This window comes from Perna viridis, chromosome 8, assembly GCF_037379345.1.
Source record: "Perna viridis isolate PV_CMFRI_1.1 ecotype Kerala chromosome 8, ASM3737934v1, whole genome shotgun sequence".
NCBI classification, from domain to species: Eukaryota; Metazoa; Mollusca; class Bivalvia; order Mytilida; family Mytilidae; genus Perna; species Perna viridis.
In genome coordinates this window covers 26,867,701-26,883,222 of record NC_142452.1, presented here as the reverse complement: position 1 = coordinate 26,883,222, position 15,522 = coordinate 26,867,701, and the positions used below count along the sequence as shown (strand labels likewise).

At 32.1% G+C, this 15,522-nt stretch overlaps 1 protein-coding gene across 3 annotated transcripts in view; it reads left to right on the top strand.

Moving 5' to 3' along the window:
- Nucleotides 1-14,064, top strand: part of LOC148610035 (DNA damage-regulated autophagy modulator protein 2-like) — a 47,487-nt gene extending 33,423 nt beyond the window's left edge. For 2 of the 3 annotated variants that reach the window (XM_088541942.1, XM_088541943.1), the window contains exons 2-9: nt 5,072-5,171; nt 6,036-6,089; nt 6,653-6,720; nt 7,594-7,754; nt 11,816-12,002; nt 12,370-12,431; nt 12,823-12,978; nt 13,945-14,064. In XM_088541942.1, the coding sequence (XP_088398068.1) occupies nt 5,080-5,171; nt 6,036-6,089; nt 6,653-6,720; nt 7,594-7,754; nt 11,816-12,002; nt 12,370-12,431; nt 12,823-12,978; nt 13,945-13,983 (819 nt within the window). In that variant the 5' untranslated portion in view covers nt 5,072-5,079 and the 3' untranslated portion in view covers nt 13,984-14,064. Of the gene's footprint in view, nt 1-2,909; nt 3,075-5,071; nt 5,172-6,035; nt 6,090-6,652; nt 6,721-7,593; nt 7,755-11,815; nt 12,003-12,369; nt 12,432-12,822; nt 12,979-13,944 lie in introns of those variants that run through there. The other variant, XM_088541944.1, reaches the window with a different exon arrangement.
- The last annotated feature ends 1,458 nt before the right edge of the window (nt 14,065-15,522 follow it).

The window sequence follows — 15,522 nt, the reverse complement described above, 5'->3', positions numbered from 1 at the left end:
ATGCCATTATGTGTCAGTCCCTGTAAGAATTAGGCAGTAGATGAAACATGGAATGAAAAAAAAACCTTCATTTGACAGTGCAATTTGACTATTTGCATCATCAGAATCAATGAAAACAGGCAAGATTTGCCATATCATGCTGGACCATTGAGTTACAATTTCATTGAAATGCACTGAAAATGAACAATTCATTGGCAGACAACTCTTGAATTTTTCTAAGATTCTATTGAAAAACATTCTGGGCGAAGCCAAGGCAGAGTTGAATAATGGTCTCTGCAAAAAGAAAGTAGCCTTGAGTGATGTTGCATTGTCAGATCAGTGGGATTTTTGACATTCATGTTTCTGAATTTTCCCATGTTGCCTGATTCTTCCAAATACTTACACTTAATTTTTTTTTCTCACATTGATATAAGGCGTATGGTATCCATATATCGAGAAAAGAATACTAGTTTTTTTTTTAAATCTTTGAATCAATTGCAACACTACATCATATTATAAGTGATTCGTGTCAAAGCTTAACAAAATCTTTAAGAAGTTTCTGTGGACACCTGCTTATATGTCTTCAGACAATCTACTTCTGTTTGGTAAAGTACTAGTGTTAATGCATCCATCATCAAAAGTCATTAGGCGGAACCAAACCTTTCATGTAACATAACCTTATAAAGTGCAGTATACTGCCATTAATGTTTTGTTAACTGATGATTGCTAATAAAGCTTCCATATCATGTAGTGAGGATCAGAGAAAGCAATGATTTATTTTCAAGAAATTGAGAATTTACACTTTATGACGGCCTGATAATTGAAGTCAGAATCGTTGTATCCATAAATTGTCTAGACCAAAACTATTGCATCTCATTAAACAAAGTGTTGATTTGTTTGGTAATTTGATGTTTAAACATCAAAAAGGAAACGAAACCTGTATCAAATGATTTATTTTTCACCATCAGACTTTTTGAACGAAACAAACGATACTGATGTACTTTATGTATACCAAAGAATGAAGAATAAGTCATGCAATTATCAATTTATTCCCATTGATTTTTTTATGCAGGATTGCTTCCTCAAACCTTTAAAATAACAACATTTTGGTTCTTTCATCTGACTTCATCCTCAAAGATTTTAATTTAACCTTAAAAACACAAATATCGTGTCTTCAACTTATCGATTCTAACAATGGTTTAGAAAACTTCAGTGCGAAAGGTTTGAAATATTATGAAAAACTATGCTTTTAATTTCTGATTCGGTCTTGTTCGTTCCGCTCTATTCATCTAGATGTATGTTTGTTTATTATTGGTGTATATACAGTAAGTTTTTGTTATTTTTTTCCATCATTAATCCGTCTCTAATTTTATTTTTATTAGATGTTTTTTATTGCAAACTTTGAGAGAGAGGTATACATTCTTTAAAATTGTACATGTAAGCATAATTCAAAACTATCGTTTTTCTCGCACTTTACAAGAAGACAATCAACAATTATCCCATTTAAAAGTACACCGGGATATAAAAGTGCATTAACCCATATCTATATAAGGTAAACCCTAAATGATACGATAAGTCTAAATGATTGGATTTCTAATTACAGTTCAAGTACCATTTTGATAGATATCCAATACTTTAATACCAGCTACATGTACAAGTGTCGTCAGGGCAGCATGACTTTTAATATTAAATTTTACTGTAACAACGGGTTCTTCTTAGAAATGTACTCTAATATATAAATGATTTGCATCGCTTTACTGGATTGCATAATTTAAAATTGTTGCAAAATTTGCTTATTTTTTTCATTATTTGGTTTCTGTTATTTTGCAACATTTAATAATAGTCAAAAGTTTCTAGAATCGCTATTCGTTTCGTTTTTAATCAGTTACAGAAACTTCACAAAAAGTAGATATAGAATAAAGATTAGTTTCATAGGAAGCTGAATTTGAAGAAATGAAACACAAAGTAGCATAAAATTGCAAGAATAGCAAGGTTATTTATAAAATCGTTAACCCCTCATATGAAAGGAATTCATCTTTTGTCGTTCTATATAATTTGTGTTTCTGATTATACAAAATAAATGTTAATTCTTTCTACTTGCACAATATTTCTTAAGATTACAATCCTATTCTCTTCTCTGTCTTTCTATGCAAACATATAAGGTAAACCCTAAATGATACGATAAGTCTAAATGATTGGATTTCTAATTACAGTTCAAGTACCATTTTGATAGATATCCAATACTTTAATTCCAGCTACATGTACAAGTGTCGTCAGGGCAGCATGACTTTTAATATTAAATTTTACTGTAACAACGGGTTCTTCTTAGAAATGTACTCTAATACATAAATGATTTGCATCGCTTTACTGGATTGCATAATTTAAAATTGTTGCAAAATTTGCTTATTTTTTTCAACACACGGAATGTTTGCATAGAAAGACAGAGAAGAGAATAGGATTGTAATCTTAAGAAATATTGTGCAAGTAGAAAGAATTAACATTTATTTTGTATAATCAGAAACACAAATTATATAGAACGACAAAAGATGAATTCCTTTCATATGAGGGGTTAACGATTTTATAAATAACCTTGCTATTCTTGCAATTTTATGCTACTTTGTGTTTCATTTCTTCAAATTCAGCTTCGTATGAAACTAATCTTTATTCTATATCTACTTTTTGTGAAGTTTCTGTAACTGATTAAAAACGAAACGAATAGCGATTCTAGAAACTTTTGACTATTATTAAATGTTGCAAAATAACAGAAACCAAATAATGAAACTTGGCTCGTATATCTTATTTCAAATTGAATTCAGTCATGATTCTAGAATTAGCTGAAGGAATGTGACTTTGTTTTTATTGGCTTGTAAAGAAATTATATTGTCAGATTATCAATATATCCGATTCAGATGATTAATATTAGTACTTCTGAGATTAAGGTGGCAGACAGTTAATATGTAAATGAGTCCGAAGAGTTTGATTTATTATCGGTGACACTTATATGATCCCGGATGTCTACTCTTTTCAAAACAATATTTTGTTATAAAAGTGTAGTATACTTATATGAAGAGTTGAAATAGTAACATTATCAAAAGGTAAGTACTTAATTTGTAATTCAATTAAAAGGGAAATAAAAATATCGTGAAATTATATTCTATGATCGGAGGAACAAAATTGATATAATTTCAAATGTTCTAGAAAAATCGATTAATATACTCGATTTCTGTTTTAGAAAGTGTTACCTTTATCGAAAATGCACAAATATGATATAATGATATATGTAAGTGTATGTTTATATAAAAAGACATTGTTTGATAAATCAAGTAATTGATTATTTTCAAAACATTATTAACATATTTAAATTGATTTTAAGATGGTATTTTGAGCTTCGTCGGTGCTTGACATTTGCACTTTGTAATATGATTAACGGGATTTCTTTGGTTATGTCATGTTGTCGGCAGAACGTTTCTAGCAGAATTGACATTTTGGATATGGTGTCGTAAGTGTGAAATTGATCGTAAATTATGACACCACCATGCTATTTTAGATTGTGACGTCATTGCTTACGATCAACTTTACTCTTACGACTTCTTGTGAATTCTACGCCTGGTCTTTAGTTTGTAAAGGGATTTTTCCTTCCATTAAACGAATTTCAGCACTAAATACTTTGATGTTCGATATGGGACCCCAATATACATATACATGTATATGTACTTTATATTTGATTGAAATAACTTTTAAACGTCAATAAAGTACATTCAAACCCATTACAGATCCCTTCGATTCGTCTGGGGTATTTTCAATGGCTCAAACTAGATCATATAATATTCAATTTATTAATGCATACGAAAATCCTTCCGGTGCAGTAAATTCATTCATCCGTTCTAATAAGTAAAGCGCCTGTTTAATTAGACGAAAACTGCCTGTACATCAACATATCCGTACGGAACACTCTCCATCTCATATTATACTTTTTTCTCTTTTGGGTAATAAGAGACGAACATAAACCCGGATTCATCTTCCTGATAATTATCAGTGACGCCGTTTTAAATTACATGGGATATGCATCAAACAATTACATAATGCACAATCCAGAATTTCTCCAGATTTATGTCCTTTATAGTTTGTTCCCTGATGAGAAGTTTACATTTCCGCTGAAACTTGCTTCTTAAAGACTCATTTCAAAGACATTAATTTTGATTGATTGATTGATTGATTGATTGATTGATTGATTGATTGATTGATATACACCCTGTTGTAGACAATCCGTAGATTAAAGGACTAGAACGTTGGATGAAGCGAACATATACTAATTTGTAGAATTTTAAATGTGTTATTTCAAACAAACAATAGTCGCACATACGCATTTATACCACTTGGTCTAACTCCGAGGTCACTACTCAAACTATATCTGGGCAAAAAAAACCCAAAACAAATAAAAAACGTGATTACAAATCTTAAAGTCTTTACTCCCGCTTACACCGTGCACCCGTAGCAAGCACGCTTCTATCAAACCACCACCAAGGCAGTATTATTTTTGTTCACTTCTTTAGCAATGTTGAATGAAACATTAATAACTGCTCAAGATATCAAGAAGAAAACAAAAATAAAAAGAAACAAAACGAAACCCTAACAAAAAAAGTATTCAGTTCAGCATATTACTAAGCAATCTGTCTCATATTTTGACCTACTATAAGAGAAAGAAGAAACACTCAATCCTTTATGACAAAAATAATGACTTTCCTTTTTAAATAAATATTTCTTTTGCGTGTGGCAATTTAACTTTTTCTCTCGGATATTGCGTATTCAAGTTTCTGTATTAAATTTGAACCTATACATTATTGGGTATACAAAACAAAAACATACATAGTTTGAATAAAGCGTAGGATATTAAAATGCAAAACAGTAAACAATACATTAAAGAACAACAACAACGATATAGAATGAACAAACGAAAACGAAAAAAGGCAAAGATACAAAAAAGAACAAAATCTTGAAAAAAACAACGAAAGACAAATGCTTGAGTATTACTGAAGGAACATACCAGGCACGAAGTATATAGCTGTTGTTAATGATTTTAATTATTTTACAGATTCAACGATGTGCCTGACTTTTTATGGCCTTCTAAAGAGGTCCCTGTGGTTACTGCCAGTTCTCACAGTAACGTTGGTGTTGATGACAGTCAGCACGACGTAAGTCTTTGTTACCACACGATTAAGATGGGTAATACCGTCATATAATATTAATGTTATCATATATTTGTAACAAAGTCATATGATCTGTTAATAAGTATACTATGTAAGTAAAAGATCTTATGGTGATGAATACATGTAACAAGACAGTTGATGATAAAGACCCTTTTGCCGTCTAATAAAAATAAATTGTTAGATATTTTGAACATTTTAACAAAAATAAATTTTATATTAAAACGTTGTGTAGCTTTTGGGATAAAATTCCGTTCAATCTTCCTTTAGACGCATTAACACATGATGGCAATATCGTTATATTCCGTCGAACGGTTAATTTGGAGTTGTGGATAAAAATCGAATGAACAGTTAAACTGTAACCCCTAAAATCAGTTTTAGTGGAAAGATAACATGTTGTGGCTAATATTTTATCAAGGGTGCTGTTTATTATTAAAGAGTAATCAACAGACCCAAGATTCTATGAGAAATCAAAAGAATGCAATCCAGGGAAAAGACAGACACAAAAGTAAATGAGGAAATCGGACTCAATAAAAACTGGACGCATAGACCAGGAACCGGTGTACCGGTAGGATATGCGTCCTCTGCTTTTTAAAAAAAAGCACCAGCCGAGTTGCTTAGGTCCAGGGTAGACTTTAATCTTGTAGCAACATAACCCTGTTCAAGACGGCTAATTGTAAGAAGTCTGGTGCGTTACAGTCTATGTAGCAACGGCAAGCTCTCGCATAACGTATGAGTTATGATATGAGAACTCCATACACAGGTGCTGATGGAATATGTTGCCACAGATGAAACGGTTGACAATACGAAATGAAAAGAATGTATCTGTATAACATGCACCATTTATTTTAGATATGGGATAGCTATCGGCCTGAACCACACACAAGTTAGTTTCCCGTATGTAAGGTAAATAAAAAATACTAGAAACTTAAAGATATTGCAAGTAATTGAAATTGTAATTGTCAGGACTGTTTTATTACATTTAGTGTTGTTATCCTTTGTTTGATATTTTACTTAGAAGTAATTTCTTTTCCTGTCTTATGCTTGTTTAAAATAATCAGGACATTGACAAATGTATCACGCAACATTTTAAGCATGAAATATAGATTACATCCGCTAATGTTTCTCTCTTTACCACATGAGCCCATCCCCTCTTAGGAATTGTTAATACTTGTCTCATAATGACACTTTTACGTTAGAAATCATCTATCACGAAAACCGTCCATCAGCAAACAAAAAAATACAATATTATAAGCATTTAGATTGTATTGCCTTGGCACTATGAAACTTCGATTTAACATATATTTATTTAAAGCAGTTTAGATAACTATAAACAAAATAAGATTTACTGAAATCCAAGACAAAATTAAAAAAAAAAACTATACAGGTTGGATGAAATAAAAAACGAAAAACGTGCAAAATGCAAGAACAAGATAAAAATACCTGTACTCAAATATATTTATTTTCAGCAAAACCGGTACCGAAGTTCCGGAACGAGGGATATTTACTATCGGTTTGACATTGACAGCAGTCCTATGTAAGTTTTATATTGTCAATCATGAAATAGAAGTGTGTACTTTACTCTTTATGTAAGTAGTTGATTATCGCATGTGGTAAATCGAGACAGATATAATATTGTAAATAACTCATTTTTTCCTGCCTCCGAAAAAAAACAGCGCCAAACATTATGCACTCACTCTTAGTAGGAAAATTTTTCTACAACGCTTTTTATAGAAGTACCGGGGATAATATTCAATTTTAAAATGTGAAAAAAAAATTAGAAATAAAAACAAAACCATTTTAGACACAAGGTCAATTACAAGTTCAATGTATAAAAATTGGGTTCGGACTAGAATCATATGGATAAATATTACATAAGTAGACACAGTGACCTTTCTTAAGTCTCTAATATTATGTGCATATCAAGATGCTGCAATTCATGTCGCTGTCCTTATTGCATATTTCCTACACTATTACTTTAGCTCACATCGTGTCACGATTATAATTAAGGTTAATTGTCATGTACAACATACTCTCTGGACGATATCATTAACACAAGTAATAATTTGAAATCGATTTAATAATTCTTTCACGAGTTACCACATGTCATTAAATTAGTCAAACTCGGACGCTATGTTACCGTTGAAGTGATTTAATTATTAAACAAAAAATTTTAAAAAAAATCATGCACCTTATATACAATTTTGGTATATTTAAAATATACGTATATTCAATATGGAGTTTATATCACGATTTCTAAGTTAGGCAGAGATTTTCATTTAACTTCGCTACACGTAGAAATGCCTTTATCTTATCATTTAAGTCCAAGTTCTAAAAATCACAATATAATGCATAGAGTCTAGTGTGCTAGTTATTCAGATCCAAATTACACTTTAGTGTCTTTTAACAGTTTGTATGAATATAGAGATGCGATATGAATATGTGAAGTTGAACTTTAGTCAGATGTCCTTAACTCCGACAGAGAAGGCAAGGTGGATGACAACAAATACAATGACGCTGTATTTAAGCCACATAGCATCTCTAGGTCTCGTCATGCTGGCTAGCTTCCAGGTATGTGTACAAATACATTTTAAAATATACCTAACACACAAATAACGATTCTCTATTTCTAATTAACTTTCACACTTCGTAAATGGTGTGAGAAAAATACTTCTCGTCTCAAGAGAGATTCGAGTTCTACGGCTAGGATTTGTCGAAATAGAAGAAATGGAGAGGGGCAATTGGTTGTTGTGATTGTATCGCATTTACATCGGTCGAAAGCCACGTTGAGACGTTTATAACGTTGTTCTCTCGTTTTATTGGCGTCATAGACAGAAAATAACTAGAATTTCCGCCATGATATCGAACGACGCTTAAATGCATATACTTATTAGATACAGTATAGCGTTTTGTGCTTAAACATTTGCCTATTGTTAATATCTGTATTTGAAAAGATCTGTGTTTGCGTTGTGTGCATATATCATATCACATATAAACAGTAGTTATTTTCACTTAATATAAACAATTAAGGTAGTAGGCCTGGGGTAAGGGAGGTAATCCAAATTGAAGGGATTTTAGCTACTAGAGCGTTTGAATGACTCCTGATATGCAAGCCTCAAAGTGATACTGATGTAAAGGGGAAATATCTCCCAAGAAAGGGTTCAACTTCTAGAACAAGGTCAAAGATGTCAGCCCCAAGGAGCTCTGCTCTTTTGAAGTATTAATTAATTGTTTCAAATGGGTATATTGAGGATTTTATTTCTATAAGGTGGGAAACTGTCTGAAATTATACCTTCTATTGCAAACCAAGATTCCTTTAGATAAAATATTCAAATTGAAATATGAAAATAATCTCTGTCATGAGACAGTACGGCTAACCAATAACCTTGCCAGTTTTATATATTCTTTATTATAATTCATTATTGGACTTTAAGATTTCTGTTTTCATTTTGCTGCTTTGTTTAGCGTAAATTGTACAACTCTACACAACATTGAACTTTGTTTTGTATATAAGTTTTTACCTTCATGCAGATGTATGAATACTTGTGTTTCATTCAATTTTGCAACTGTAATTGACTCAAGCTGTACCTGGCAATGCTCTTTCATCAATACAAGTCATTATAATTTGATATTTGGACACCTTGTTATTATTATATAGTTCTTGGTAGAGATTCCTCATACATTGTAAGGAATAATTCTAAATCATCTTTCGAATTTACAGGGGAAGATGTTTACAAAATGCTGGTATTTTTAATCGACATCATATTTGTCCAGTGTGGTGGACGTATTTTTCAACAAACTGTCGGCATTCCAATGGGAACAAATTGTTCTCCTTTACTTGCTGACCTATTCCTTCATTCTTATGAGGTTAACTTAATAGCTGAATTGATCCGAAAGAAAAAATATGGTTTGGCTTGATCCTTTAATCTCAGTTTCCGCTATATAAATGACGTATTATTTTAAACAATGCTAATTTCGGGGATTTGATACATCGCATCTACCCCAAAGAACTTGAGACAAAGGATACTACAGACATTGTAAGGTCAGCCTCGTTTCTTGACCTACACTTAGAAATCGATGGTAAAGAAAAACTACTGATCATACTTTACGACAAACGTGATGACTTTTCATTCAGAACTGTCAACTTCCCTTTCATCTGTGGCAACATCCCTTCAGCACCTGCGTATTAATATCACAACTTATACGTTATGCCAGAGCTTGCCAAAACTACGCAGACTTTTTGTATCGGGCTAGAACTCTAACAAATATGCTTCTGGAACAGGGTTATGTTGCTACAAGATTGAAGTTTTATGTTCGTCATCATGGATCGTTATGGTGTATCCATCAACACCATGAAAACTGATTTATTCAACGGGTCATAGTTTTCCTTTCCTCGTTTGTCTACCCCGGACTTGACTTTTTATGAGAAACTCGGCGGGTATTTCTAGAAAAGCAGAGGACGCTTACCCTACCGGTGCATCTGGTCCATACTCCCAGTTTTTAGTGGAGTCTGAGTTGCTCATTTGTTTTTGTTACTTTGTATGTATGATTTTAGTTACTTTATGTTCTTTGTTGTGTTTTTGTCTGTTTACCATGTCTGGTCTTTGTCCCTGGATGGCATTCTTTTGATTACCGCTATAACCTTGGTTCCCTTGATTACTCTTATTAAATATTAACATGATTTTAGCCACCATGATTAATTATGAAACATTTTTTTCAATGCCTTACCTTACAATCATTAAAGCATTTAAAAAAACATGGTGAACTTTACTGAAAATGTGTTTATTGGTTTGCATATGAATGGTTCATATCATATCACTTTTGTACGAAAACTTAATTATAGATTTTTCGCAAAATAAATGTTTTTATATAAGCAAATAGATGGAAACTATCCCCTTTTTTGGTTATTTTGATAAATTAAAAGCCTACTATCTTTTGTACAAAATGGCCAGAATAAAATTTCATATTAAATCTGAAATATTAATCATTTTAAAATGAATTTGATTTAATATTCAGTTATTTATTTTAATTTGTTTTCAAAATGACCCTGAAATACTAGATTGTTCAGTTTTCCCAATGATTCAGATTTCTAAACGTAGCAGTATTTTAGTCTTTATTGTTTAAATTCCGCAAGGTGAATTTTCTTAAAAAATTAACAGATGATCCACTAGAATTAGTGTAATATCATGTTCAAATTTAAAGAAAATTGAAAGATGGGAAAATTTTGGAGATACCCCAGATTTACTACCTTAAATGAATAAGGGCTTACTGGTGTTCTTTTAATTACTAAAATCTATAAAATGTAGTCATAAATAGGGTTTTGTATTGATTATATACCATTGTATTCATATCAAATATTTTAGCATAAAACATTTTTGGTATAGTCCCTCACTTTATTCCTGGAACATTTCACTTAGTTGACATGACACCTAAACGGACACTACTGTTAGCACTGTCGTATCAGTTCTACGACATTTACTGAAAGTTTTCACACGGTTAATGTCGTTTGTTCCTAACATCTGTCAGAGTAAGGCATCCCTTATAGTATAGAATGTCAATCATTCCTAGCACAAAGCCAGATAATTAGTTTACTGTTATTCTCCTGGTCTTAGAAATGAATTGGATAATATTTCCTCAGCGTCTCGTACTATGATTGAATAGTGAAATAAGCAGTCTAAATCTTGTTTGATTGAATCAAGACACGAGACCAGTTTAATGTCAAGAGGTTTAGGTATAGCCCAACTTAAAAATCATGAAGAGATAGACAACACGTTGGTCATGGATATCTTTTGCGAAAACTATTTTGATTTGCAACTATTCAGAGAGGGGCGTAAAACAACGAAAAATGATGTACAATTTGTCTAAAAGAATGTTTTTGCCCACCATTTTATTTTATAACCAGGCAAACTGATATCATATCAATATAATGTGCCTTGCACCGGAAACCGACAGCTGACTACGCTTGTACATGGTACAGGTTTGAAGCGTAGTCAGTTGCGGGTTTCCGACGATGCACTTCTCGGAAAACAAGACAGTACAGGACTTATCTAACAAGTCAAATAAATGCACATGATGGCAATCAATAAGTGCATGATTTTTAGACAAACTAATACTTTAATTTTATTTCCTGTATAGGAAGCTATCAGGTTGGTTTTTTTTATCAGGATCAAAGTAGTTTTTCTCTAGGGCAATTTGAGTTAAGAAAATTGTAATCTTAAGACATGTCTGTGTTCAAAGAATTCAAAATTCTTTAAGGAATGGATCAAAATTAAGTTATAAAAGCTATATCGATTTCATTGTAGACATTCTTTATATTGGAGAAAAAAAACAAATTGTGGATATACCGAAAGTATGGTTTTTTTTTTTCGAAATATATTTGAAAAAATTGAGACGTCATGTATTGGAAATCAGAAATCATCACTGATTAGTCATAATTGTAACAAAATAGCCACAATGCCAACCAACAGTTTCAAGAACTTTATACGATAACCGCTGCACATATTTCTATTATAAAAAAAATGTATCAAAGTACTTCCAGCGATGAATTGTCAAAATATTTTTGATGCAGATACAACGTTGTGAAGCTTACACTAGAACTTAGTTTTAGTAATACAAATATATATTTGTTTCAGTTTGATGCTATGAATGCTCCTCATCTATTGGGTGCCTTTTTAACATTTGTGTTTGGACCTGTATGTTGCTGGTTACATTCTGCCATTACATGGAAGACCTATAAAGAGGAAAGAAAGACTGAGTTCTTAATCACATTTTTGTGTCAAGTGGCATTGAGCGTTATGTCATCTTGCTTACTAATAATGTGTATCCTTTGTATATCTACTTTTTCTTTCTCTTCAGATGACCCTTAGATATTAGCTTTCATGGCTGTAAAAGCAAAAGCCCAAACATTCTAAAAAGATTCACTGAACAAAAAGTAGTATGGAGTGTTGTTGGATTTTACATATAATGTGACTGAAAGGAGGAGCTGTCTTTGGTAACTAAGCAATTTGAGGCTATAATGTAGGTTGATTTTGTAAAAAGAACATTATAGCAAGGTACAAAACTTAAAATTGGAATGATATTTTCATTCTACCAATAAAGGTAGATTAACAGCATACAAATGCAATAAATCGGAAGCTTTACTCTCTCTTCTTTGTTAACAATAAATACTTATCCTTAACTGTGCCAGTTTCTGGCTCATTTGGGTCATACCACTATCAGAAGCAACCACAAGAAGATTCTATTATTACGGTGAGTTCTTGTAATAAGAGTTGTAAGTTTCTAGGGGTACATTTAAACAAACATTTAGCAAGAGTTTCATATCTATAATATATATTTAGTTTTAGCTTACATATTGAAGTAGCCTATAACGAGTACATTTTACTAATATCACTTAACCCATTTTTCACAACGGTGAGTGACACTTTTAATGCAACATATTGAATAAACAAGGCTTTAATGAATCTTCTTTGAACTGGCAAATTATACAAAATGTAGCAGATTCACACAAGGATATTGTATCGCCGAAACTTTGAAAACCAAATAACCTTCACGAGCCCTTTTAGATCACGTGATAATACATGCCACATGACAGAACCGACTCATTACGATTTGTAAGTTTCATTTTGTTTGTTTCTTCTAGGAAGATCTATGGGATGTTCACATAACATCAACAGTATCAGAACTTTTATTATTATTCTCTATTATTGTATTTTTACTTACATTTGTCCCTGGTTTTAAAAAGATGGAATTCGATTCTATTATGACCAAATGGAAGGTGCCAGGAAGTGAAAAGTCGGTAAGTTTAATATATATACCAACATATATACTTTAACCATGCACAAAGCAATGTTATCAATTCTGGAACCGATACAATGACAGTCAATTCAACATGGTCTCAAGATTAGTGTATTTATTAACAGTACTCGGATCATGTAAAGTTACCTTTCCATCATATATCGAGTATTGTACATCGTATATCGCACATCGTATAACGTAAATTGTATATCGTGTATCGACTTCGTAAATGTGGTAAATTTACACATCCAAGTACTGTACCATTTATGTTTTTTTATTCCAATTGATACTAGCTTTAACGGGCGCTATTCATTTATTCCATAATCATTAACCTTTATGTTTGTTTAATGTGTCATTTGGATATGTATGTATATTCACAACATATATGACAAAAGAGATACCTTTTAGGGAACAGAGTATCTATTTATACGAAATACTGAAGATAGAAAAGTACGTGGGCCGAGATAACCCCCGGCACCCCCCCCCCATCCAAAATATCATTTTCAGCTACCCTTATACCTCCGCCTGAAGATATAAGGGATCCTATATCTATATTTTTTCTTCAAAATTATAAAACTTCTACGACTAATGTACCATTGACTTAACAGAATCTGAACCAGGAATTTATATAAAATGAAGTATCTTGTTTTAATGAAATGCACTTAACACGCATAGAACTACCCCTGGCACGAATCAAAGCGCTTCAAAACTCCTTTATAGAAATAAATTGCGTTATTCTCCAAATTTGGTAGTGCATTTCTATCAGAGTTAAAATGATCTTATATTTCCTACCCATCATAGATCTGTGTTCTAAAAGGTACTTCGGGTGTTTTGTATGTACAATGATTTGTTTATTCTGTTTAGAGTGCGTAAGAATGTTGCGTGAACTTAGGAATATTACGAATATATGACGAATTAAGGGTACATATCTATGTTTGACAATAAAAACTGCTATTGCTCTTTGCAGGTTCTGTGTGGAAGGATGGTGGACTGTTGTAGTATTTAAAATGTGTTGGTTAAACTTTTGTTGAGATGGGTTTTTTTAAACATTGTTTCCAAATAAAATGTTTGTATCGTATCTGTTCAATGGTTGTCTTTTTATCTTATGTTGTTAACGTTTAAATATTCGTTCAGTAATCTCCATAGAAAACCAGAGCTTCACTATGCAAATATTTAAAAAAAGATAATCTTAATCCTTTGGCAAGAACTATCATTATATCGACACAATAGAAAAAAAGTCAAAAAAAAAATAAATTTGATTTTCAATACAAAAAATAACCAATAAATGTGTACAATCGGTACAAACAAACGGTACTGATCCGTGTAAAAAGTAAGTTTCTATACTTTTTGCGGGATTTTTTAATTGACGATATCACAACCATAACAACCAATAGTGCTGAAACATAAGAAAGATGTAGCCTTTGAAGGATACAGTGGAATAGATATATTTTCCAGTACATTCTAGCCTGTTGTAAACTATTTTAATTATAATTATATTAATTATCATGGACTCGTGTGATTTGTCTATCTGCACAATCTGAGAACCGATTTGTTAAACGTGTCATAGTTTTCCCTTCCTCTTTCGTCTCACCCTGGCTTCACTTTTTATGAGCTACGCGGAGGGGGTTTCCAAATAAGCAGAGGACGCTTACTCTACCGGTGCACCTGGTCCATGCTCCAAGTTTTTAATGGAGTCTTAGTTGTTCATTTACTTCTGTTGCTTTGTACGTATTATTTTGGTGATTTTATGTTCTTTGTTGTGTGTGTCTGAATTCCTTGTCTGGTCTTTGTCCCTGGATTACATTCGTTTGTTTTCCACTGGAATCTTGCTTCCCCTGATTACTCTTTCATCATCTTTTTATAACGTGTTATAAAGTGTTTTTGTATTAATTGTCCCGTGCATTGAATATATAATGCATATCTGCTATTACAAGTTCCATAAACAAAAAAAAACAAAAACAAATGTCACTAGAACACAAGGAAAGCTTTTTTCTTTCAAAATTTGCTTAATTTTAAGACGCGGCATGTATGCCCTGTTCCCTTTATCATTTCAACTGTGTATTGCTTTTTATGAAACATATCTAATCAATTATATTTGTAATTGTCATATCTGACAATAAACTCTAATATAGTTATGGAAATCATTGCCAATGCCGTCTCAAACCGAGTAACATCAGACAAATCAAAGTAATATGTCAATGCAACCGCCGAACAGTTTGAAACTCACTCCAGGCACTACTGCATTCTCATTAAATGCACAAATCAAACAGTGAATGATTTTAACGCTGTATTATCCAATTCCATAGCGATGTATGATTTAAGTAATGTCTGAGAATTTCGTAAGGCCCGTTTTGACTTGTAATTGAGGAAGCGAACGTATACGAAGTGTCAGTATGGAAAAATAATTATACATTTGAAAACTCAATGTATCGTTTATTATTTTCTAAGAACCGCGAATAAGCTTTAATACTAAATTGTATTGCCTTTGTTACCACGGACGGCATTATAAAACTATTCGTTTAAATCTAGAAAGTGTCTACTACTC